The sequence below is a fragment of the Vombatus ursinus genome, unplaced genomic scaffold (assembly GCF_900497805.2).
Source record: "Vombatus ursinus unplaced genomic scaffold, bare-nosed wombat genome assembly UNPS02010394.1, whole genome shotgun sequence".
NCBI lineage: Eukaryota > Metazoa > Chordata > Mammalia > Diprotodontia > Vombatidae > Vombatus > Vombatus ursinus.
This window is the reverse complement of record NW_020950172.1, coordinates 7,241,221-7,266,939: the sequence shown is the minus strand read 5'-3', so window position 1 is coordinate 7,266,939 and position 25,719 is coordinate 7,241,221. Positions and strand designations below refer to the sequence as shown.

Sequence of the window (25,719 nt, the reverse complement as noted above, 5' to 3'; positions counted from 1 at the left end):
TCAGGAACCACCCAAGGCTTCCTGCTGTCTAGAGAACAAAGTCCAAATTTCTGTTAGGCATTCAAACCTCTTCACATTCTGGCCCCAGTTTGCCCGAGGCCCCTATCTCTATCCCCACCCCCAGCTCCCTCACACCCTCCACTCTGGCCAAACTGGATCCACCCGATCCCTACAGCTGATCTACTCATTTCCAGCTCTTAAAGCTAGATCTTGTGAAAATGTTCCTATTGGTGGAAGAGGAAGCATTGGTGGAGCTCGACTTGTCTTGGAAATGTCACCCAAGGTGTGCCTGTTCAGTCCCCAGTCCTACAAAGGCTAGAGTGAATGTTGTGGAGAGCATTCTGGGTGTAGTCAGAAGACCACTTGTGACAATGAACAAGTCAATTGGGGCCCCAGTTTCCTCAACTGAAAAGTGAGAGAATTGAACTTGGCAGTCTCCCCAATCTCTCCCAGCTTTAAATATTGATCATCTGAGGAATTATTTAGGAGCTACCCGACAGAGCTCACTGACCATAAGGGATGAGCTCAAAGGTAAACAGAAGTGCTCATCTGGCCTGGCTGCAGACCAAAAAGCATCAGAAATGACCAACGATGTGGGGTTGCCTTGGATCCCTATTATTTAAATTCTTCAAGCAGGGCCCAGGTAATACAACCTGTGTGACTTGGGCCTGTCTCTTCACCGTCCTCAGCCTCAGTTTTCTCATCTGTGAAAGGTGGGGAACTGTAGATCTAGGTTCCTGAGTCTTCTAGGTCACACAGAGCATTTCTATTCAGGTAAGGGTGGGTGCAGTGGACTCAGCATTAACCTTGGAGGCAGGGAGACCTGGGTTTGAATTCTGCCTCAGACCCCCTTACTAGTTATGTGACCTTAGGAAAATCCCTTCCTCTCTCTGGGCCTCAGTTTCTTCATCTGTAAGATGAGGGAGACTGGATTTGATGACCTCTGGTGTCCCTCCCAGCTCCAAGTTTAGGATTCTGATTCCTCTGAGGTCCCTTCCCACTCTAAGCCTATGATTCCAACCCTTGCAATCACAGCCCAATGAGAGTGGGGAGGATGCCAATCCTTGTGCCCTCTTCTAGGGAGGAGGCCAGCCATAAGAAGCCTGGAAAAGAAGAGAAGACAGGCCAAGGTGGGAGGCCAGCAGCAAGCCTTCTGTCTGCTGGTGTGGATTTCCTAGGTGTCTTTTATGGCTGTCAACAGATGGTGCTCAGAAAACCCAGACTTCCTCTGCATATCTTCTCTGGGGAAACCTGAGTCCCATTCGTGGGGTGTGGGAGGCATGAGGATGCCCGGCTGCTGGAGGGGAGGGCAGCCTCCAGGAAGAGGGTCCACAAGAGATAGGGGCAGAGGCCCACTGAGGGCTGCACATTCTGTTCCACCAGTTGACTGACCTGAATCCTGCCTGTCCCGCAGGTAGGTCCTGCCTCCTCCAGGTAGTCCACACTGACATCCCTCTCACTCCTCCATGCTCCCAACAGCCCACCTTCCCCTCAGAGTCCTGGTCCTTGGTTCAGCCTATATTACAACCTGTCTTGTTACTGACCTGTTCCCACATGGTCCTTGTCTCCCTGATGAAGCCTTGTGCTATTGAAGAGGACCCAGACCTCATATATCTGTTTTTGCATCTCCCTCAGTACCTCAAACAGAGCTCTGAACAACACAGGTACTCAATTAAGACGAACCAAATGAATACCAGTGAATGAATGAAAGACCCTTGAGGGATAAGCTGTGCAGGAGCTGAGGTCATGCCCCCTCCACCGCCTGGTGACCGCTCATGGGGGCTGCAGGCCCCAAACTCCCTTGTGGCAGCCGGAGCTATGGAACAGAAGCACACCATTACAGCAGGACACACATAGGGATGGAGGCTGATGCAAGGGCGCCTGCTCCTTGGGGGGAGAAGGGACCCAGGATTCAGCTGCTCTGAACACAGTCCAGGCTCAGGGCCCAGAGCCAGGGGCCTCAGAGACGTTGCAGAAAGGATTACGGACACAGGGTCAGGAAGCTCTGGTGAAGAAAGACAAGGAGACACGTGCCACAGGGCTTAACGTGGTCTGAGGTTAACCTAGTCTCCAAATGGGGAAGGAAAATGTCAACTAGAGGCCTGTCATGGAGCTTGACACTCATCCCTGGCAAAATATTAGAAGCATTACAGCATTAGAGGGATTGATCATGAGCACTTAGAAAGGGAAACAGCAATCACCTAGAGGTAGTGTGGGGTCATTTGAAAGCCATCTGGTCGTTCCTCACTAACATCATCCCCTCTTTTGACACTGTTACATAATCCAGGAAGCAGTGTAAATAGAGGCTGCCTGCATTTCAGCTAAGCATCTGACAGAGCCTCTCATGATACCCGTGTGAACAAGATGAAAAATGCAGGCTGAACGGTTGTACAATTAGGTGGGTTCTGAACCTATGGAATGGTCAAATCCCAAGAGCGGTAATTAAGGACTAGCTGCCAAGCATGTTCAAGTGAAATGTTCTTGACTGTCAGCTATTCCAAATACTTCTCAGGGGCTCACATGAAGGCACCGGTGGCATACTTCTCAAATTTAAAAATGGCAGTGCAAAGTAGAATGGAAGAGTTCCCATTCCCAATGAAAAGACCCTTGTAAGTATGAATGGTAAGATAGAAGAAACAAGGTGAAACGTAACAGAATTAAATGCAAAGATCTATACTTTGGCCCCAAAATTCAATTGCACAAATGTGCAATTGTGACAAGACAAAAGTCCATGGGTAATGGAGGCAGCTAAGTGGCTCAGTGGATAGAGCTCAGGAAGACCTGAGTTTAAATATGGCCTCAGATACTTACTACCTGTGTCACCCTGGACAAGTCACTTAACCTGGTTTGCCTCAGTTTCTTTATCTGTAAAATGAGCTGAAGAAAAATGGCAAACCACTCCAGTATCTTTACCAAGAAAACCCCCTGGACAGTATGGATCATGGGGTCCACAAAGAATCGGACATGACCAAACAACAAAGTTGGAAAACTCACTGTTATCAGTGCAACATGACAGCCAAGCAAATAAACAAATCCAAAAGCTGACTTAACCTTAAGCTTCATCAACAAAAACAAAAAACCGTTGCATCGGCCCCACAGTTCTGGTCAGACCTGTCTAGAGGGGCACTGTGCTCAGCTCTAGAGGCCAAATCATTTTTAAAGGAAACTGGAGCACATCCAAAGGAGGTAATCAAAATGGTAGAAGCACTAGAGACCATTCTATCGGTTGAAGGAATTAGAGACATCCAGCCTAGAGAAGAAAAGACAGAGCAGGGAAGTTTGCAAATGTTTAAAGAGCCATCATGTGTTTGTGAGATTAGCCATGTTTTGCTTGGCCCCAAAACGCAGAGCCAGGAACAGGAGGATGAAAAGCAGATTTGGGCTCAACATAAGTTAAACTAAAGCTGTCCAATCATAGCTCAGGGTTTTATCTTGTAGGTAGTGAGCCCCCTGTCATGAAAAGTATTCAGGCAAAGACTCAATGCCCCTCCACATCTCTGATCTTTCCAGGAGCTGTTCACTCTAACTCACTGTACAGTACAAAGACCACTGGTCTAGAATTCAGTTCTGGTCTCAATTCTGCAATAAGCTAACTGTGTCACCTTAGACAAGTTCCTTCTCCTCTCTGGGCCTCAGTTTCCTAATCTATAGAATGAGAGGGCTGGGCCTGATGGCCTCTAAGCTTCCTTTCAGCTTTCAAAGCCCTGTCTTCTTTGTTTCTACCAGGCAGATCAGGTCTGCTCCCAGGAGGATCATAGTACTCAACAGTCTTTCCTACCATTCCTCTTCAGTCTCTCTTGTTGTAGTATGAGCCTTTGTCTTTGGGCTGTGGGCGAGGCTTTAGATTAACCTTCAGAAGGACTGAAGGCAGTTATCTCCTCTTCCCAGGGGAGGGCAGAAGGGGCAGGATGAAAAGACCACTGCGGGTGGGGGGAGATGTCTAGACCCCAGTATAAAGTTGCTTCCAAAAGAAGAAAGAAAAAGTCCTATAGTTTTCCATAGAGGGAATTGGGAGGGGGGAGGTGGCAACACAGACTCCAGGGGCAGGGGAGGGGGAACAGTGTGGGGATGATGCAAGGATGGGGGAAAGATGGGAGTGGGAATCTGGGTAGGGATAGCTGCAAGCCCTGGAGGGCCATGGGTTCCTTACAAGCAGGTGACTCACCCCCTTTCCTCCTCCGAATTGAGGCTTGGAATCAAGAAACAGTACAGGGGGTGAGAGGCAATCTTCCTCCCTCAGTCCCTTGGGACCCCAACCCTTAAGGTTCTCCCCAATTCCCCATCCCTCTCTTCTTGTACTCCCACCCCCAGACCCCCAGCCCTCTCTTGTCCCCTTTCTTTTAGCCCTCATTTCCCCCTCCTCTAGTACCCCATTCCCCAGTATTTCTTCCCCTATCCTTTAGCACCCCATCCCCCCTCCTATGGTACCCATCCCCCTTCTCTTAGCACCCCATCCCCCATTTTAGCACTCTATCCTTCAATAGCCATCCCAGACTGTGGGCAGAGGGTGCTCGAGAGGCTCAGGAAGCACCCTAGGTGAGAGGTCATGAGTAAACCACTCCAGGAGTAAACAACGAAAAGATGCACACCCACACACATTCACACACACAAACACACCCATGTGCACACACTATAAAGAAAGGGCTGAGCCCCAACTCCACAACTAAATGTGTTTAAGAAGCAAGTTTGGAAGGAAAGCCCTTGGGCTGGTTAATGAATCATCTTTAGAATTCTGCACAAAGTAGCTTCACACAAAGGCAAGCAGAAGTGTGGCGGCCGAGGAAAAAGACAGTTCCAGAGAGCCTCAAAGGTATGGGGACACGTCTAAGAGCTGTGGTCTCCTCCACTTCTCCGCCAGGATCACAAGAGACCCCTAGACTGCCCCCAGAAAGAAGGCTAAACAGAGAAAGAAAGCTTGGGTGGCAAATGGAGAGCAAAAGGAGGCAAGTTCCACCACTTTCCCCTGGACCAGCCAGCACAGCAGGCCCAGGCCTGAGAAAAGAGGGGGATCAGGCAAGAGCCAGGCCCAGGACCAAGCCCCAGGCTTTTCTAAGGCCAGGACATAACATAGAGGATAGCAAAGGTCCCTTGTTCAAGTCCAATGGGAAAGCCCTTAGTGCCATGTTGTTTATCTTTGGAATTCAGAAATTAATCAATTTGTCCTCGTTAGAAAGTCGCTTATTTAGGGCTGAGCACCATCCCCTTCTCTGTACCCCAAAACTACCACATGCTTTAGGGCTCAGGACTTGGAACTCCCCATTTACAACGGAGAAAACTGATTCTCAGAGAAGTTAATGGACTTGCCCAAGGTCACACAGGTAGTAAGAGGCAGAGTCAAAATGGAATCTGGTTCTGCCTCTTCTCTTGCCTCAGAGGAAAGGGGGTGAGTCCTCCTGTCCAAGGCCAATCGCTCTCCTCGTGCCCTCCATCCACCTCCCCCAACTTTTCTTTGTCCTTCTTTTATCCCTGATCTCGCCCCCTCTTCCGCCTCTCTTCTGTCCCAAGCCTCCCCACAATCAGGCCATTCCTTATTCTCTAGACCCTTTGCCTTGACCTGCTCACTGCCCACTCTCTCCTTGGCCCTGTGCAATCTGGCTTCTGGTCCCAACACTCTATTCAATCTGCTTCACTCTATAAAGTCCCCAGGAGTCCAAGCACTAGGCCCAGAGGTCTCACATCAGGCCTCATCCTTGACCTCTCTTCAGCCTCCAGCACCACCAACCAGCCCCTCCTCCTGGCTGCCCACTAACCCCAACAGACTTCTCCCTGGACTGCGGGCCTGGCGCACCCAAACCTTTTCCTTCCTGAAAACTTCCCCTTCACGTAAAGAACAGTGCCTCACATGACTAGAATGCCCTAATGTTTGCCAAGTGCTCTCCTCAAGCTGCCCCTGTGGGGCAGGAGGACAGATAGGATGCTAGAGGGACAATGACTTCTCCAGGATAGCACTGCAGGCATCTGCGGCAACATTCGAACCCAGGCTTCCTAACGCCAAGTCCAGTGCTCCATGCCCTGCCCCACGCAGCACAGGCACACAGTATACACAGAGACATCCACCTCAGACACGCCTGGGCCCACACAAGGACACAGGCATACACAGCAACACACACACACGGCACAAGCAAATGCAGACAGTCACATGGCGAGAGCTGGCAGGTGGTCCACACTCAGCATCTCTCCAGCTGGAGAGGCTGACCTTGCACAAGAAGGGGTTGGAGATGCCTCCTCTTCCCCTTCTTATTTACACTGTTGGGGTCTTTCTATTTCTTCAAGGTGCACCCTAAGGTTCACTCCTGGTCCCTCCACCTGAATATGAGCTCCCTCTCCTTCCAGGTTCCTAGAGACTTTGGACTGGATCCCTCCTTCACTCCTACAGTACATCCTGCCTTAACTGACACCTGTGGCCACGTCCTAGGGCCTCTATTGGAATGTAAGTTCCCTGAGGACAAGGATGACCCTTTTTTAATCAGTGTCCCCATGTCTGGCACACAGTAGGTACCTAATAAATACTTATAGAATTAATAAGGTAAATATGGCTCTCAATTCAATCCAATAAATATATATTAAGCACCTTCTGTGTGCCTTTGCTCATTGTGCTAAGAGCTAGGGGTACAAAGACCAAAACAAAACTGGACCCTACCCTTCAAGGGGTGAAATTCAACTGTTAGGTGTTAAGAGCTTCCTCGGTACCAGGGGCTGAGTGCTGAAGGAGGAGAAATAAATACCACATATGAACCAAATCAACACCAGGCCGTTTCAGTGGGGCTGGACTAACAATTGGGGGAGTGTGTGTGTGTGTGTGTGTGTGTGTGTGTGTGTGTGTGTGTGAGAGAGAGAGAGAGAGAGAGTGAGAGAGAGAGAGAGAGAGAGAGAGAGAGAGAGAGAGAGAGTGATCAAGGCAAACTCCAGGCCACCAGGCCAGCTGGAGGATAGGAATGACAAGTTCTTAGCACAGATCACAAAGTTGACGCAGCAAAGACTACAACAGTGATAAGAGACTCCAACCACCAAGGCACCTCCCAGAGTTCTCTTCTCACCTTCTCTCTCTTTACCTCTCTTCTCCTCTCCTCCCCTTTCCCTCCCTCTTTCTCAAGCTGATAAATTCTTGACTCCCCCCACTTATCATTTCACCTTTCAGAAGGGCAGTGAAGTGATGAGGGATCCTGCTATTCTATACCTCATTCTGACCAAAAGACAGAAGAACTGGCTGGGAAGATGAGGCAGCAGCAGGGAATAGAAAGGACATGGACTTGGAGTTTGGAGGCTAGAGTTCAGGACTCAATTTCAAGCTTCTTAGCTGCATAGCCTAGGACAAGGCATGCTCCTTCTCAATGCCTCAGCTTCCTCAACTATAAAATGGGAATGCTACTTCTCACATGCCCTGCCTCATCAGGTTATCATGACCAAAACACTTTGCAAACCTTGGACTCCATTGAGTTATCAGACAGAACGTGCTAATTGACAGACCAAAGTCTATCTGGGCAGTAATCTGCAGCAGAGGACCAAAGGCCCGTGTCCTTAGCCCTGTTCCGTTGGCCATTGGAACTAGTTACCTGCATGAGAGCCTAGATGGGCTGTTATTTGTAGATGGCAGAAAGTTGGTGGGATCACTAATGTAACACAGATGGCAGAGTCATGATCCCGGGAAATCTTGACAGGATGAAACCTGAGGTCAAAGCTAACAAGTTCACAAGACCTAAAGCGAAAAGGGAGATGGAGTCCAACCCCCTCACTTTACAAATGAGACTCAGAAGGCAAGGGTCACTGACCCAAGATCACTCACAATGAAATTCAATAGGGATCAATGTAAAGTCCTAGATGTGGGTGCAAAAAATCAACTTCCCAAATACCAGATGAAGGAAGGAGGTTTGCGAGACAGATGGTTCCTGGGGAAAGGGTTGGGGTGAGGAGTATCCGGAGGGGGCAAGAGCAGTCAAGACAGTCATTAACAGTTGGGCCACTGCACCCTAAGGCTCTCCAGGCCTTTCCACCTGGCCTGAATCTGTGTGCTTACTGCCTCCTCCATTAGAATGGGAGCTCCCTGTGCAAAGAGACTGGACTATTTGGGTTTTCTGTTAGTATCCTCAGTGTCTGGCACACAGGAAGTGCTTAATAAATGCTCTTATTCACTCATTGACAGAAATATGTCACCCAAAGCAAGGGAGATGACTGCCTTTCTTAACTCTGCCCTCCTGAGACCATAGCTGGAATATTAGCATCAGTTCTGAGTACCACCTTTCAGAAGGGATTTAGAAGAGATGCTGGAAAGGCTTGAGAGGATGGCTCTCTAACACAATGCTGAGGGGACTCTGAACCTTGAGTGCTAATTAATGGATGAGGGCACTAAAGGTATTCAGCCTGAAAAGAGAAAGCTCAGGGGGAACTGTCTTCTGAGGGACTGGAATGTGAAGAGGGATTCGGCTTATTTGGTGTGGCCACAGAGGGCAGGACCAGGAGCAGAAGGTGGCAGAGGGACCGATTCAGGCTTCAGGTAATAAAAACCATGCCAACAATCATAGTCGTCCCAAAGTGGAATGGACTGCCTTGAGGAATAGGGAGATCCGTGCCTACACGTCTTTGAATCAGCTGGAGAAGAGCCACATTTGGATAGGGATTAGACTAGCTGGCCATCGCCAATACTTCCAGCTCTGCCACGTTATGCTCGCCCGAGAAGTGAGCTGGCCCATCCATCCTGTAGTGCAGGGTAGGAAGTCTTCCTCCTGAGGTGCCCAGAACCTTAACTAGGCTAACCCTGGCTCCATTTCTATCCCTAATTCCATTCTGGGGTCCTGGGCCAGGCTCTTTAGACAGAAACAGCTCTGGAGTCATGAGGGGCAATTCAGCAGGTCACCCAGCCCCAGAGCAATCCAGAAGGCTGGCTTCTGAGTGGACCACGATACTGTGCATCAAGTGGCCCTGGACTTGGCCTTTACGAAAGTGAACCAACTGACCACTGGCCCATGGATCAGTCTGGTCAGGGTGGCTGAGCCCCCAGAGCCCAAGACCCCTGGGGCAGCCTGCAAAGCTAAGAATGACCCAGATTCTGGACCAGGACAGTCCCTTGGGGCCCCGGCTGCCACCTCTCCCCTCACTTAACAGCAACAGTCAAAGATGGCCAGGGTGACACAGCCAGGGGATGGCCAAAGACTGATGGATGGAGCTCCTTGGTCTTCACAGGGACCACAGCATCACAGGATTACAGATTACGAACCTCAGAAGTCTTCTATTCCTAGTGCCCATTTTACAGATCAGGAAACAGAGGCCCAGAGAAGCTTAAGGACTTGACCAAGGTCACACAGCTAGTTAGTGACAGAGCTGGGGCTCAGACTGAGCTCTCTTGACAGTCCAAGGCTGCTTGTGACTAAATCACACTGTCTTCACCTTGGACCTTGGACCTCGGACCTCAGACCTCTGTTATATCCACCTCATGCTCTAAACAGCCACAGACCCAAGGATGAAGGGAGGGTTCCAATAAGGAGAGAAAAAAGGGAGACAAAGAGAGACACAAAGAGACAGAGATACAGAGGCAGAGATAACAAGACATGGACGGGGACACTCAGCACCCATAGACACCACTCACACGTGCATGCGGCCTGTTCTCCCAAATATCACAGCTGGCAGCCTCCAGCTGAGCCCTGGCTTCCACTGAGGCTGAGCCCAGACTCTGCACCCACATTCCAGTTGCATTCCTCCCCATCCCACCTTGGACCCTGGGCTTCAGATGGTTCTCTTGGAGTAGACCAAACCTACATGAATCCTCACCCTGTCTATCCCCGTATGCTACCTCCTAAAGCCTCAGAACTGACAGCTGGGGCCTCAGACATAACCCAGTCCAAACGTCCCATCCAAAGCGTAGCATTCTGACTTCCGATTGAGTGCCTGTGCGGCTTTAAGCAAGTTTCTCCTTCCTGGGCCTCAGTTTCCTCATCCATGGATGAGGGGTTGAACATGATGCCCTTTAAGGCTCCTTCCATCTCTAAATCTATGATCCTATGACAACTTCATAGGAGATGAGTTCATAGAAACAGGGAACTCGCCACATCCTAAGGCGGCCCATCCCATGCTGGACAGCTCCAAGTGTTAGGAAGTTGTCCTTAAACTGGGCTTTGAAAGCTCACAAAGCATCTAGTTCTTCCAAACAGAGGTAGTCACTCCTTCTGCGCCCCCACCTCCACCCTCATTCTCCAACCATTCTACTTGTTCTGGCCATCCCTGTCCTCTGACCTCCATCCTAATTTCCCTGCCCAGCCTTGTTCTCTTAACCATTCCCATCCCTAGCTCCGGCATCCCTAGTTCTGGCCCTTTCCCCACACCCATCCTCATTCCCCTGGTTTGGCTTCTCACATTGCCTCCACTCCTGTGCTCTGCCTCCAGCCCTCCAATCCACCAGCACTCAGTGATTGCCCCAACCACCCCAATCCGCCAGTCCATTCCCATCTTGTGGGCTAGCCCAATACACATATTCACCACCACCTCCTCGTCTGCCCCAGTCCCCACATCTATTCCTCCCGGCTATCCCTGTACCCTGACATCCATTGGCAGCTCCCCTGTCTGTCCCTGCCCAGTAGCCACCCCCATCCCTGGGTCCACCCGTGTCCTCATATTCACTCTCATCCCCTGGGTCTTTCTCTACATAGATCCATAAGCCCTGCTCTGACTTTGTCTCCATATTCACCCTCATTCCCAAGCCTATCCCAGTCCTATTTCTTCTCTGTTCCTGTCCCCAGACTGTCCTGACATGCAGACATCGATCCTTCACACTCCCTTGTCCCCAACAACCAGCCCCCTCCCTCCTCCCCTAGCCTATCTGTTCATTCCCACCTCCATCTAAAAGCCCACTCCCCTTGGGGGTCCCAGGGCCCCCATGCCCCCCCAGGCCACCCCCACCACCACTCACCCAGCTCCTCCAGCTCAGCAGTCATGGACTTGGAACGCAGAGTCAGCGTGGTACTGGGCGCCCTCTTGGGGGGCGGAGGGGCTGGAAGGAAGAGGGACGACTTGGACTTCCTGTCCAGCAGCAGGAGCCGAGGGGTGGCCAGGTGCAGATGCCACTTTCGCTCCACAGCCTGAATCTCCTCGTACTCGCGGGAGGACGAGTCACACTGAGCCAGGATCTTGTTCAGGCTGCGGCTGGAGGCGAACTTCTTCATGATGTTGGGAGGGAATGGGGCCCGGAGCAGGGGGGAGAGGGGCTTCTGGGGCCTTGGATCTCAAGAACTCTGAGGGGGCCAGAGGGGGGCCCTGAATCCTAGAGAAGCCCAGAGGGGTCAAGCGCCCAAGGGGCTAGGTGGGGTTAAGGGGAGTCAGGGGGGCTCAGGAGGGTCTGAGCATCCGGGATCACTGGTAGCTTGATTCCCTTGGCCTGAAAGTGGCTGAGGGGGCCCAACAGGCTGGGTGTTCAGGGAAGAGGGCACACCAGTACCATGAGGTCAGAGGTTGAAGTGGAGGGCAGGGCCCAGCTCACAGATCCTGCAGGGCCTATACCTGCCCCTGGAGGAGGCCAAGGCTCCTCCCTTCGGCCTGCCACAGGCCCAGCCCACCAGGAGCTTCGGTGGAAGGGTGGGGCAAGGAGCCTAGCAATGGGGAATTCCGCAGGGCTTGGGGATGCCCAGCCAGGCCAAGGGGCCCTTACGAAAGCCTTCCAGGCCCTGAGCTGCAGCGCGATGCTAAACAAATGCCTCTCCTCTTCCCTTCAGGTACCGCCTCCTCCCCTTCCCCCCCCCCAACAATACGGTGGCTTCAACGCTCGCTGTTGCTACGGCAACGCAGGCCTCCAGGCAGCTGCCACCACTGCCGGAGACTCCCTACCCCCCCATTCCTCCGCCCCAGGGCGGGGAGCCTGACGCCAGAAGGGGGGACACAAGGAGAGGGCATGTAGGAAAAGAAACTGGGGGGGACACAGAGTTCCAGCCCCCTTTTCTTCTTGCTTTCCTTTCTCATGACGCTCCTCACCTTTCCAGAGAGCCACCCAGACCACCTCAGCCCCATCATCTGCTTTCAGCCTCCCAGGCTCCCAGCCCTCTCTACTCCCTCGGTCTCCTGGTGTCCCTCCTCTATTCTCAGCCCTCCAGGCTCCCCTCCCCCCCCAACCTCTCTCTCCTCTGCTCAGCCCCCCAGTCTCCCCTCCCCCTCCTTTCTAGCCTCCCTCACCCCTTCCTCTGCTCAGCATCCCCAGGCTCCCCTTCCCCTCTGCTCAGTCCCCGATCCCCTGGCCTCCCTCCTCTACTCTCGGCCCTCTAGACTTCCCTACTTCTTTCTCAGGCCTCCAGATCCCCCCCTCTTTCAATGAAGGCCCCCCTCACCTCTCCGCCGTGCCCCCTCCTCCTCCGGTTTCCTCGTCACTGACACGACCTTCATGAGCAGGCGGTTCCCACCTTGGCGGATCAAGGCCACAACCTGCTTGTGTCCAACCTTCACCACGTTGACTCCATTCACCTGTGGATGGATTCACCCCAAAGAAGGGAGGAAGAGAGGGAGGGGTGACCTCTCTGACCCTGGGGCTCAGTCCTCTGGTATTACGCCTCCCCAGCCTGCTGAGTGCCCCAGATCCTGTCTAGACCAACTGGTGGGAGGCCATCGGCACTCCCCCTGGCACTGCTCAGTGAGGTCAGAGAGCAGTCCCTCAGGGGCGTATTTGACCCCAGGGGAGTTCCCAGCCGGGGCCTGCTATCCCTGGGGGAGGGGAGGCGGAGCTTGGAATCGATCCTCAACACCTCCTTCCTCCTCCCAGGAATCTGCTTGGGTTGTGAGGGCTTGGGGGGTGGAGAAAGAAGCAAGGTGATGGCAGAGGGGAGCTAGGAGGGGCAAGGGCTGAGGATGAGGGGAACTAGGGAAAGGGAAGACTGGAGTAACCACAGAAGGGAAAGCGGAGAGGGTCATGGGCTTGGGGATATAGGGATAGAAGGGTGGTGGGAGGAGCACTAGGGTCATGGCGTAAGGGGGTTGGGAGAAGAAAGGGCTGGGAAGAGCCAGGAAGGAAATCATAGGATCATAGATTTAAAGGAGGAAAAGGCCTTAAAGACCTTCTAGTCAAAGCTTTCTTTTCTTTTCTTTCTTTCTTTCTTTTTTTTTTTTTTGACAAATGAGGAAACAGAGGCTTAGAAAGGTTAAGTGACTTGCCCAGGGTCACAAAGCTAGTAAGTGTCGAAGGCAGAATTTGAAACCAGGCCTTTCAGGCTCCAAGTCCAACGCTCAATCTGTCCACTATGTCCCCCAGAAGGCCTCAGAAGGGTTGAGGAGAGGGAGGGAGAAGGACAGTCTCAAATGACCCACTTACCGGAGCTGGGAGGAAAGGAAGGCCACAGTGACCATGGGAGGAGCTGGGAAGGGCTGAAATAGGGTGGGTTGACTAGGATTGTAATAGAATAGGGGGCTGGGCCGGGCAGAAGCTAGAGGTGGCCATGGCAGAAGGGCTTGGGCTGGGGGGAAAAGAGCCTAATGGTCTAGGAAGGTTGAGGGCAGCAGTGGTACAAGGACTAGAGAAAGACCAAGCTGATGGGGGAAGGGGTAGGTTGGGAGGTTGAGGGCTAAAAGAGACTGTGGTAGAATGAGGACAGGGAGATGTGAGCTCGAAGTCTAGGGTAAGCTGGCCTAGGAATGGGAAGGGCATGAGGAGGGTTGGGTGAGTTAAGGAGGGATTTAATAACAATAATAGCTTGCGTTTACATAAGCAAAATGCTTTACAAATATCTGCTATGAGCCTCACAATAACCCCATTAGATAGATGCTCTTATTATACTCATTTCACATAGTTAAATGACTTGCCCAGGGTCACACAGCTAGGAAGTGTCTGAGGCAGGATTTGAACTCAAGTCTTCCTGATTCCGTGTCTACTGCTTGTTCTTCTGCACCCAGAACTTAGAGAGGGCTAGGATGGTGGTGGAAGGAGCTGGTCAGGTGAGTGGGAGAAGAGCTAGGCCCTAGAGGAAGCCTAGGGGGATGGCAAAAGAGGGGGTATGAGAGGTGAAAAGGTGAAGGCCGGGGAGGGCAGAGGTAGCAGGATTTCGAGGGAGGGAGGGAGGGAGGAAAGACTCAGGGGGAGTGGAAAGTTTGGGGACTGAGCGGCCATAGAGGAAACAGTCCCTCCTTCCTCCAAGATCCCAGAGCCCTTTTCTCTGAGTCTCCTTTATCCTTCAATTGCCCCATTTTGTGCTCAGTTTAATTCATTGGATCCCGATTTCTCAAGCAGGAAGGAGCCTTCAGGGGGCATCTGCAGAGGAAGAGGGCTGGACTTATCCAGTACCAGGAGGTGGGAAGTATCAAAGCCCAGATGGGATCTCCAAGGCCTCTAATTCCAACTCCAGTTCCCAGTTCAAGTCAATGAATGTCCCAGGGCTGGGCCCTGGGATCCACAGTGATGTGCACATGTGGCCTGTGCCCTGATAGGTCATGACCTCGAGAATAAAGACATGTCTTGGCATCTTGGTCTCTCCCTAACCCCCAGCCTGGGGCTTTGCACACAGTAGATACTAAATAGATGCTGGCTTGCTCAATCAAGTAGAGAGGGGTGGGCCTTGGGGGGGGGGGCACAAAGACTCACCTCAATAAGGAAGTCTCCTGTCCGGAGTCCTGCCCTCCAGGCCACACCCTCATAATCCACAGATTCTAAGTACTGGAGAGCAGGAAAGGCTGGGGTTGGTGTGAATTCCTCAATGGGGGTCTCTGCTGTAGAGAGATGCAAAGAAGAGACATGTGGGCCAGAGGGAGAGACAAGGGGACCAAGACCGAGAGAGATAAGGATCAAGGAATCAGTGGATCAACCATTCAATCAATCAACAAGCATGTATTAAGTGCCTACTGTGTGCCCAGAGGCACTAGAGACACAAAGGCAAAAGTGAGACAGGCCCTGTCCTTAAGAAACTGCAGTTCTGTAGGGCCAGTGAGAGGGGAAGTATGCAAGAAAGACAGGGGGAAGAAAGGACTCTGGAAGAAAGATTGGGGAGGGCATGAGGAATGCTGTTGAGGAAGAGATCCCAAAGAGGTGCCAGGTAGGAGGAAAGAAACATGATGAGGGGAGAGAACAACATGGGGCTGGAGGAAAGGAAACAGGGCTTTGTAAGGAGAGGTGGAAAAGGAAACCCAGCAAATGTGGGTCAGGGGGTCAGGGCATAGGGATGCTGAATCGGGGATCTGAGCTGGGGACAGATCAGGAGATGACAGGCAGCCCTAGCACCCCACTGCCCAAGAGTGTACCCCTCCCCACACCCCAAGAGCTCCTCTCAATGATGGGGGCGGGGGAGGGGGGAAGACCATCCCAACCACCCCTTCCATCAGGGACTGAAGCACAGGAAGCTCCAGCTGGTTACAACGTCGCCAGTCACCCTGCAGCCAGCTACACTGTAGCTAGCCATTCTCCAGAGTTTCCAGCACAAGGGAGTAGGGAAAAGGGAAAGGAAGAAATCCCAGGAGCTCACAGAGGGGGGAGGACAAGCGGCCCCCTGCATCAGCTGCCAGAGGGTGGGGCAGCCTGAGAGTCTGCTCAGTCCAGGAAGTGCAAGACCCCAGAATCCCTGACGTGGGACCACAAGGGACATCCGAGGCCATGGGTCCAATTCCTTCACTTCGCAAGGACAAAACTGAAGACCAGAGAACTTAAGTGATCAATAGATCTAGGGTCTTCAGGGGCCATCAAAGGCTCCTTCAGTTTACAAATGACAAAATTCAGGCCCTAGGAAGGTTAGGGTCTCATGGGTAATAAGCACCAAAGGCTGGATTTGAACCCGTCTTCTACTCCAGAGTCAATGGACCTCCCCTTTTCATACTTCTTTGCGGTTTACTTCAAGTCCTTAACTAACGCCTCATGCCTCGTGGGGATCTTTGGGGAGAAAGCCCTTTCCTGCCCTAGGTGGGAGAAAAGGAAGCTGTCCTCTCCAGAGGAAACAGCCCCAAGGCTGTGTAGAAGGAGTTCAAAGGGAGAATCCCAGAGCTGGAAGGGCCCTACACGGTGGTCCAATGTGTGAACAGCACAGTGGACAAAGGCTAAACCTAGGTCACAAGGACCTGAGTTGGAATCCTTGGTGCTCAGTCACGTCCTACTCAAATGTGACCCCGTGGACTTCTGTCCATGGTATTTTCTTGGCAAAGATACTGGAGTGCTTTGCCATTTCCTTCTCCAGCGTGTCCTTATTGTACACATGGGGAACTGAGGCAAATAGGGGGTTAAGTGATTTGCCCAGGGTCACATAGCTAGTAGGCATCTGAGGCTGGAATTGCACTCAGATTTGCCTGCCTCCCTGCCCAGTGTTCTATCCACACATCACTGTTCCTCAGTTTCCTCTTTTGTAAAAATGAACCGGTGGGACTCAGCCTCCAGAGCCCCTTCCAGCTCCAGCTCTGTGATCCTTACCTGGATGGAACCTCCCCTGCCCAAGTGGGCATCCAGCCTTTGCCTGAAGACTTAAGTGACAGAGAACTTCTCACACACACACACACACACACACACACACACTACCTACCCACCCTCCTTATTGTTAGGAATAAATGGAATGCTGGGAAGGACATACTGAGACCCACTGTCCTGGCTCAGGGCTCTCATCATCACCTTAGGCCCTCCACATCTGCATGAGAACAGCTAAGAAAGCTTAGGGCCAAGCTCTAGTTTCAGGTGGGCTACAGCCCAGAAAGGGCAGAGAATAGGGGAGACCCAAGCAGAAACAGGGCCCCTCAAATGCCAGGGGTGTGGCCCTGACAGCCCCTGGTCTGGGACTGTCACTGACCTTACATCTAGTGGTTCCAGACCTTGTCTAGTCCCACCATGCCAGAAGCTCCTAGTTGGAAAGGGCCTTGGAAGCCTCTGGTCCGTCCCATGTAAACAAGGATCCCTTCCCCACACACTACCACCACCATCACATCCCCAAAAAGCCAGCATCTCCCCTCTTCACTAGTAATAAAAATCTTTAGAAAATCCCAGTTTCTTGCTTATGTCAGAAGCTGCTGAAGGAAAGGAAGAGACGGACACTGGGCACCAGCTCCAAGCTGGGCTAGGAAGGTTCCTTCTAAGTGGTTACTTTGGGGACATGAAGGAGCATGACCATTCTTGGGGTCTGCCCCTGAGAAAATGTCTCAAGGCCCAGAGTCACTGCTCTGGGGATAGAATCAGCATTAATGGAGTCCCAGCACTACCCACCCCCAGCCCCAAACCTCTTCCACATCTAGTCTCCTACTCCCTCCCCATCTGGGGCCACTACCTTCTATATATGTCCCCTATTCCCCATCTGTACTCCCCTCTCTAAAAAAACTCTCTTCCCACCTCCACAGTGCATATGTGCCCCCTATTCCCCTCTGAACATCCTCTGTTCTCCTCCTGCCCCTGCCCTGTATCCTGTACCTCTGTACCATTCACCCTCCATGAGAGCTCCCTATTTCCCCATTAGTGCCCGCTCCCCACTGTCTCCATGGCTCCCCCATCCCACTTAGTTACCTTTGGCTCCCCGAAGGACGAAGCCAAAACCCTCCTGCTCCCGCTTCTGCAGGACAGCCACCTTGTCCTCAATGACGTAGTCACTGGGGGAGGGGAGGAAAGGAAAGGGAGAGCAGGGAGCTTTCTCAGCCCAGGCCCTCCCAGGCCCTAACTCCCTCCCCGACTTGTGACTGCCCCCAGTGGACAATGTGGGAGAGAGACCTCGGTGTGCCTCTGTCCTATGGAAGATGTCTGTCCAGCTAGATGTGTCTCGAGGGGAGCAGAAAGGTGGAGAGAGGTGGTCAAATGTATGGGGGAGGGGAATCAGCACCTCAGCCCCCAACCCCCAAATGTCAACCCTGATACCCCCATTCTTCCACCAACCCCTCTCCAAAGCTTCACCTCCCCTTCCCATCCCTTCTAGCCCCCTCCTCCATCCCAGCTCCATACCTGTGTGAGGTGAGACTGTCATAAGAGCCCACAGTATAATGTCGGAAAAGGCGCTTGGTTCGGTCCTCACGTGTTTCTGGGGAAAGGGGAACTTTCAGGGGCTGGAGGGAGTTCCTTCCCCTCCCTTCCCCTCCCTCCCCCTCCCCACCAGAATTTGCTCCCAGGAGCCCTTATCTCAGTCCATTGACCAGGAGGGAGAGTTTGGAGCATGGAGGCAGCCGGGTTCTCTGGCCATGGGGCGCCCAGAGCTAGGGGAGGTTAGAAGGAAGGCGCTGGGGGTGAATTAAGCTAGCCAGAGGCATGAACTCTCCTTGAAGCTTTGAGACACTGAGGAGCTGAGGGAGCTGGGCCTCCCCTGGTCCCAGGACCAAGCAAAAGAAAACCAGTCTCCAATAGCAGTCAGAGCAACTAAGGGACTGAGACAGACACAAAAGTGGAGGGAAGCTAGGCTCTGTGTGTGTGTGTGTGTGTGTGTGTGTGTGTGTGTGTGTGTGTGTGTTGGGGGGGGGGGGGGTGTTGTATGCGGGCAAACCCACACGCACACTGAGCTCTAAATGGCCTTATGTCTGAACTGCCATATCACCAGGACAGAGAAAGCCCTGACTGTGGACTCAGAAAACGGGCTTTGCCTCTCAGTTCTGCTGTTTGCTCTCTGTGTGACCTTAAGCAAGTCTTAACTCCTCTGAGCCTCAGGGGCTCCTCAGAGAGGAGGGGCTTGGTTTCCATGAGTCTTTCAATTCTCCATCAGCCTCAGTTCCCCAGCAGCCTGTCAGCTCCCTGTGGGCAGGAGCTGTGGTCTCACTCATCTCAGCTCTCCCCAAAGCACACCGATGCTAAGGCATTACAGGCCCCAGAGGTAACTGGCAGATGTCCAGGAGGCTCAGGAACCGCTCAGGTAATGTGTTCTTACTGTGAGAGAATCCTTACTCACCACAGCACCAGCTTCTGGCTTCCTTCCAAGCACAATTAACTCTGCAGGCCCAGGGGGGTCCCCTCCCCATTGGCAGCAGCAGCTGCCTCCCTCAGGCCTGGTCGTGCCCACAGAAAGTAAGCTGCATGAGAGCAAGGGCTGACATGCTCGTTTTTGTGGCTTATGGAACAGGCGTTTAGAAAAAGCACCACTTGGCTGACCTTCGCTCCTTCCCTCCTCCACACTTCCCGAATCCAGTCAGGTGCCAGGCCCTATACTTTTCACTTCTTCTCAATATTGCAACAACCTTCTAACCGGCCTCTGCCTCCAGTCTCCAGTCGATCTCTCACAAGCTGCCCTGGTTCTCTAAATACACAGGTCTCCCCATGGCAGTCCTGTGCTCAAAACCCTTCATGGCTTTCCATTGCCTGCGGAATTAAACGGATATTCCTTAGCCTGACAGTCCAGGCTTTCTCCATTAGAATATAAGGAAATTGTTCATTCTTTGTATTGTTTCCTCAGGGCCTAGCACAGAGCTCGACACACAGGAGGTGCTTAATAAATGCTTGTTGCTTGATTGATTCCACTATTTGGCTCCAACTGAAGTTCCCAACCTTATTTTGCAGGATCCCACTTTGTACATGCTCTACCCCAGCCACACTGGCCTCACTCCGTGTTCATCCTGTCTACCTCCACCTTCTTGCATGTGCATAAGCCATAGTCCGTGTCTGCAATGGCCCCTTCTCCCTCCATATCTGCCTGCCGCAATCCTCTTCTCTCAAGGCTCAGCCTTGGTACTGGATCCCTCTCACAGAAAGCATCCTTCCCTCTGAATCACCACCTATCCAGTGGGTGACCCTTCCTGATATACTTAGCCATTTTCTAATTTATATCTGAGTTATTCATGTATGTCTCAACTACTCCCAAGCTCCCTGGGAGGGCAAGGCAGTCACAGAGCCTTGTATACAGTAGGTGATTAATAAATGCTGTTTGAGTTGAACTGAGTTCTGTGGATTCCACCTCTGCTGAATCTCTCTAAGTCCCCTTATCTGCCTCCCTGGCCTGCTTGCCCTCCTTCTGGCCTTCACTTCTCACCTTTCACATTAGCCTAGAGCAGAAAGAGCACTAGCATTAGGTTCAGAACCTCAGCACTTCAGGCTCAGGTCCCTCTCTGGGCCTGGCCTCAGTTTCCTCCTTTGTAAAAATGAAGGGGCCTGGATTCAAGGGTATCCACAATCCCTTCCAGTGGCTGACATTCTGTGATTATTGCCAACTAGCATCTGTCCCTCTGTCCCATTCCATCCAAACCAGGAAAGTTATCTTCCTAATGCATTAGGCTGATCCAATCACCCCACTGCTCCCCATTTCACAGAATCACAGACAGCAGCAGAGGAAGCAGCTTTTGAGCCCAAAGGATATTTCCCAAATAGCCCTTCAGATGCTAAGCTGAATATATTCCATACCCAATAAACTGCAAACACCTTACAGTAGCACTCAAGGCCTGCTGTAAATAGGCCCCCTAAGGACACCTGCATGTCCCCTCAAGTTTCCTTTCCATTATTCCTCTTCCCCTAAGTTCCTGCTCAAGGTGTAGGTCCTCCGTGAAGGCTTTCCTGGCCTAAGAGAACTTCATTCATTCAACACAATGGCATTAGGGGTGGAGCAGGCAGAGGGCCCAGTTCAGGCCTGTCCACCATCTGCAACCTTCCTTAGCACTCAGCACAGACTGCCTAGCTCTGATATTTGCCTCCTTCTGTCTGTGCCCCCCCCCCCGAGACTGCCTGCCTGCCCCTCCAGGGCTGAGCCAATGGGTTAAAGTTTCTTTTCTATTTAACCACAGTAACTCCTCTAGAAAGTGAACGCAACTTGGCCCTGTGGCACCTCTTCATTCCTTTCTACCTTCAGCTGACCCACCACAGTCTGACCTGGTCCTCACTTTTTCTGCTTAGCCAGACAGCCCCACAGACTCCACAAGCACCTCCTTTGTGCCAGGCCTTGTGTCAGACACTGTCCAACACTATCATTGGTGTGACCCTTTGGGGCCTCCTCCAACACATTCCCCCCTTACTGTGGGAGGTGAGAGCCTGGGAAAGGCTGGGAACTGCCCCTGATAGGTCCAGGAAACCAAGTTTTACTGGGGTTTGGGTAGCACACCTGTACCCCTAGACCCTGGCACCATCCCACTGGTGACTTTCTTGGCTATCATCCTGTTCCTCCAAGACCTCTGCCTTTTCAAACCAAAGCCTCACCACTACAGTCACTTTTACATTATAGGGCACTTTCGGCTGACATCCTCAGGCCTCAGACAGACAGCACTGGGTCAGAACGTGGTCTCCAAGCTCTGACAGTGCACAGCCTTCCTGGGTGGCACAGGTCTCCAGCTGTAGCAGTGCAACACCCTGGAAGTGCCTTGGCATCCTTTTCCCTCCATGTTTTACCAGACCTTTCCCCATAGCAGAGTTGCCGGCCACTCCTCAGTCGCCCACATGGTCTCAGGAGTGGAGGATCAGCTCCGTGAGGACAGGGTTGCTTGTTTGTGTCTTTCCATTTCCCCGACCTAGCACAGAGCCCAGGACCCAGTAGGGCCTTGTTAAATGCTGCTCCCCAGCTCTGCTGGCTGCTGTGTAACCTTGAACAAGTCTCTTCTCTGAGGCCCTCAGCCACCTCAGCTATGAAAACATTCCAAGGCAGGCTAGCAGCAGCACAGGCCCTCAGAGGCCAGCTACAGTCAAAGAAAGGCACTGAGAGAAATGGTCGTTCAGCCTGACATTGTGCTCCCTGTCTCTAAACTGCTTCCTTATGCACAATTTTAAAAGTTCCCAGGCCCACTGGAACTCAGCTGGCCTGGTCGTGATTAGATCCTGCTTTCTGCTTTCGTTGATCTACATGCTCATATACCCCCCTCCCGGAACCCCAAAGACCTAGACCCCCACCAGACCCAGGCAGCCAAGCCTTCAGCCCACTACGGCTACTTAAGGCCCCAATGAGATCTGTTCCACCTCTGACTCACCAGTCTGGAGTTCCCAAGGACCCCCTGAGAAGGCCTTCAGACAGATAGGAGTCCTACAGGCAGTTGGCCAGTCCTCTGGCCCAAGGGCCATGGCCAAGGAGACCAAGGACCAAGCACGCATTCCAGCAACCAAATCCAATTTCCCCCTGCTGGTCCTTCACAGCTGGAGATGCCAACCCTTCTGAGCCCACAATTTTTTCCAGGGGATCATAGGATTTAGAGCTAGAAGGATCTTCACAGGTCACTAAATCCACCTCCAACTCTTTACAGTTGAGGAAACTGAGGTCCAGAGGTTCAGTGACTTGCCCAAGGTCACACACATAGGAAGGAGCAGAGCCAGGCTTGACTGTTGGGGCCTCTGATGCTGGCCAGGTCCAGTCCATTTCTTTTTGCACCAGTCTGCCTCTGCGTCCATTTGGGTAGGAACGATCCTATGCATTCATGTACAGCCATGTAACCCAGCACCAGCTGCCTCCAGAGACAGTGGGAAAGGAGGATGGCCTTCCTGGCGCCTTCTTGGGCTGGGCCCCCAGCACGATTCCTTCTTCATCCCTGCTGCTCTCTCTTCCTCATCCTTTCGTCTGGCAGGCCCCTCCCTCTCTGAGGTGCCAGGGCCTCTCCCAGGCTTGGAGGCCGCCCACAGGCCGCTCCTCCCAGGCTCTGGCCTAATTTCTCCTCTGCCCCAACTGGCCATGCTCTGTGGGCTTCCCTGCTCTGCTCGCTTGGGCAATCTGTCCATTTGGAAAGGCGCCTTTTGTCCTACAGTGACCTCCTCCTTCCCTCCCTCCCTCCCTCCCTTGTCCTGTCACTTGCCTAGGCAGGAGCTTCTCCCCCAAGCACCTGCATGTGCACACGTGAGTGCAATGCTCACACCATGTGCTGCATGCATGTCCGTATGGTGCATGTGTCATATGAACACGATGTATATGGTACATTGTGAGCTGCATGTATGTGTGGACAAATGTGTATTCATATGATCTGTGCATTGGGGCACATGTTACAGGTGCATGTGTGTGTGCTCATCATGTGTTCCTATCTGTTTCTGAGAATCTGGGCATGTGCATCCCATAGAGTAAGGTGAGCAAAGGGAAGGTCCATGTGGAGGTAAAGGGTCCCTCTGGGAGAGCAGGTAATGGTCACTCACCATGCCGTGTGTCATATTGGCGCATCTGGACCTCCTCCACGCAGTCAGCTGGGAACCAGCCCGTGCGGCCTTTCACCGTTCCCTCCCAGAAACCGCCCTCCCCGATGCTGAGCACTGGGAGGACAGACAGACAGATGCATCACCCAGAAACCCCCCCTCTTCTCTGGGTCCCTTCTTTCCCAATACCCCCTCCCATCCCCCTCCTCCTGTTCTGTCCCTTGGACAATTTGGGACAGACATTGGGAAAAGAGAAAAGAGCAGATGGGAACCAAACAGAATGAACAAGTGGGGGGAAGGGGGAAGGAGAGACAGACAGAGAGGAAAGGAGGAGGGGGAGAGAATTCAGGGGCACAGAAGGAAGGGAAAAGAGATTCACAAAACAGGAAAAGCAGAGACTGAGATGGAGAAAGAGAGAGGGAAACAGAAAGATACATGGAGAGAAAATAAGAACCAGACAGAGTTGAGGGGGAGAAACAGGGGGAAAAGAGTGAAAGGCACCTTGCCAAGCCCCTCACTCCCATCCTTCCTTCTCCATCCCACTCTTATTCCCTCTCCCCATATTCTTCCCAAAGTATCCTTCTCATCAACCCCACTCCCATCCCCTAGGGGACTGAGCCAGGAATGCAGCAGCACCTGGAAGAAGTCAGAGGCTCAGACCTTCTGATTGACCCAGAGGCTCAAGGCCTGGATGCCCAGGAGGGCAAACCAGTTCTCTGAGACAGAACTAAAGAGCTGAGCTTATAATAAGACAACTCATAGTGACATAGGAACCCCTTATTGTAACAGGAAACTCCATAATGACAGAGGAGTCTCATAATATGTATATAATGTAAATATACATATAGAGTGAGCCAAGGAGACTCCCTCTGAAAAGGACACGGGGAAGCCCCTCTAGTGGAAAGAGGGAACTCCCCCCCCCCCCCCCCCCTGCATAGTGACACAGGAATTCTTGAAATCGACCAAATGGCCTCCTTTAGAGAGAAAGGCACAACCCATAGAGACGTAGTATATAAAACCAGAGGTTCCCCCAGAGTGACACAGAACCCAATCTACAGTGACCAAGAGAACCCACTGACATAAGGACCTGTCATATTTACAAAGAGCCCCCTAGTGACAAAGATTCCCTAACAAAGTGGCCCAAGGACACCCTGAAGTAACACAGGGCTTCCTATAGTGACCAAAAATTTTTTTTAAAAAAACCCTTTTGCGGGGACTCAGGGACCCCTCTTCCACTGAGAGAAGGGATTCCTCAGAGCAGCACAGTCACCCCCCTCTGATCCCAGAGACACAGAGGCGTACTTCAGCAGGGGTCTTTAGCCTTTTATGCGTCCAGGATCCCTTGGGCAGCTGATGAAGCCTATGGTAAACCCCTTCTCAAAATCATGGTTTTAAATTAATAAGATGAAACGTGTGTGGTTACAGAGAAAAACAATTATACTGAAATACAGCTAGCAAAATATATAGAGTACACACACAATCACAGACCCCAGATTCAGAAGCCCAGACCAACAGAGATACAGGGACCTCCTCACAGGACACTGAAGGACAGTAAAAGCCCCCTATAATCTCACAGATTCCCCAGAGTGACAGTGTCAGATATAGATAGGATAGTGACATGATATTCCAACATAGGAATATCCCTCACAGTGACCGAAGGGCCCCTCTCAGGGTACCAGAGGATCTCCTCAACCTGACATGGACACCTCAGCACAGAGCCCCTGGTAGAAGAATCCCCCTGTAGTGACACACAGAGCTCCTCAGAGTACCACAGACACACCCTCTAGTAACAGAAGGTCACTTTCTTAGAGTGACCCAGGAAGCCCCCTCTGTGGTGACATTGCCCCTAGAGGGGGACACTCCCACACTGACCTAGATACCTCCATCTGGCGGCCCCCAGAGACCCCAATATATTGACAAAGACAAAATATAGCGACAAACCCCTCGCAGTGATCCAGAAACCCCAACCGAGTCGAGACCCCTCTAGAGTGACCAAGGAAATTTCTATGGTAGCAGATACCCATTCCAGCGGCCCAGGGAGCCTCTAGAGGGCCGTAAGGCCCCTCCCACTCCCCCAGTGACACACCCCCCTCTTCCAGCTCTCTGGTCCTTAGTCCCCCTCCCCCACTCACCTTGGTTGGATGCAGCCACGACCGGAGCCCCATCCATCCATCCCTCCCTCCCTCCCGCCGGGGCTGTCCGTGGGCCCCTTCCGTCAATCCGTCAGTCTGTCCGCATCCCCAGCCGCCGGCCCGGCCCCGCTAGCCCTGGCGGCCCTGCCAGTCCCCCAGCCCCTGTCTCCTCCCCACCTCGGCCCGGCTGGCTCACCCTTGACAGCCTCGCCGCGGTGCAACGGGATCTCGCCCTCGCCCCGCGGGCTGTGCGCATTCACCACGATGAACTTGCGGCCGGGGACCGCGCTGTAAAGTTTGCGCTTTGGGCCCCGGGGCGGCGCGGGCGAGGGTGCGGGTGCGGGCGCGGGTGCGGGTGCGGGCGCGGGGCTGGTGGCCGCCCCGGGGCCCAGGGCTCCCGGGCCACCGCCCCCTCCTCCTCCTCCTCCTCCTCCTCCTCCTCCTCCGGGGCCGCCGCCGGGGCCGCTCGGGCTGTAGACAAACACGTAGGTGACGGAGGCGATGCCCGCGGGCAGCTGGCAGGCGAAGCCGGCTCCCGGGGCCTCGGGCATGGCCATGGCCATGGCGCCCCGGCCTCGGCCTCGGCCTGGGCCCGGCCCCCTGCTCCTCCGGCCCCGCCGGCCTCACCGCAGCCGCAGCCGCAGCCGCAGCCGCAGCCGCAGCCGCAGCCGCTGCGTC

General features: G+C 52.9%; 1 protein-coding gene across 1 annotated transcript in view; it reads right to left on the bottom strand.

Annotated features, from left to right (window-relative positions):
• The window catches only part of SHANK3 (SH3 and multiple ankyrin repeat domains 3), a 61,520-nt gene that overhangs the window by 23,899 nt on the left and 11,902 nt on the right, over nucleotides 1-25,719 (bottom strand). Inside the window, 8 exon segments of the mRNA XM_027854245.1 lie at nucleotides 10,898-10,978; nucleotides 12,303-12,435; nucleotides 14,540-14,664; nucleotides 17,420-17,502; nucleotides 17,849-17,924; nucleotides 22,913-23,026; nucleotides 25,238-25,416; nucleotides 25,495-25,512. Of these exon segments, the coding sequence (XP_027710046.1) occupies nucleotides 10,898-10,978; nucleotides 12,303-12,435; nucleotides 14,540-14,664; nucleotides 17,420-17,502; nucleotides 17,849-17,924; nucleotides 22,913-23,026; nucleotides 25,238-25,416; nucleotides 25,495-25,512 (809 nt within the window).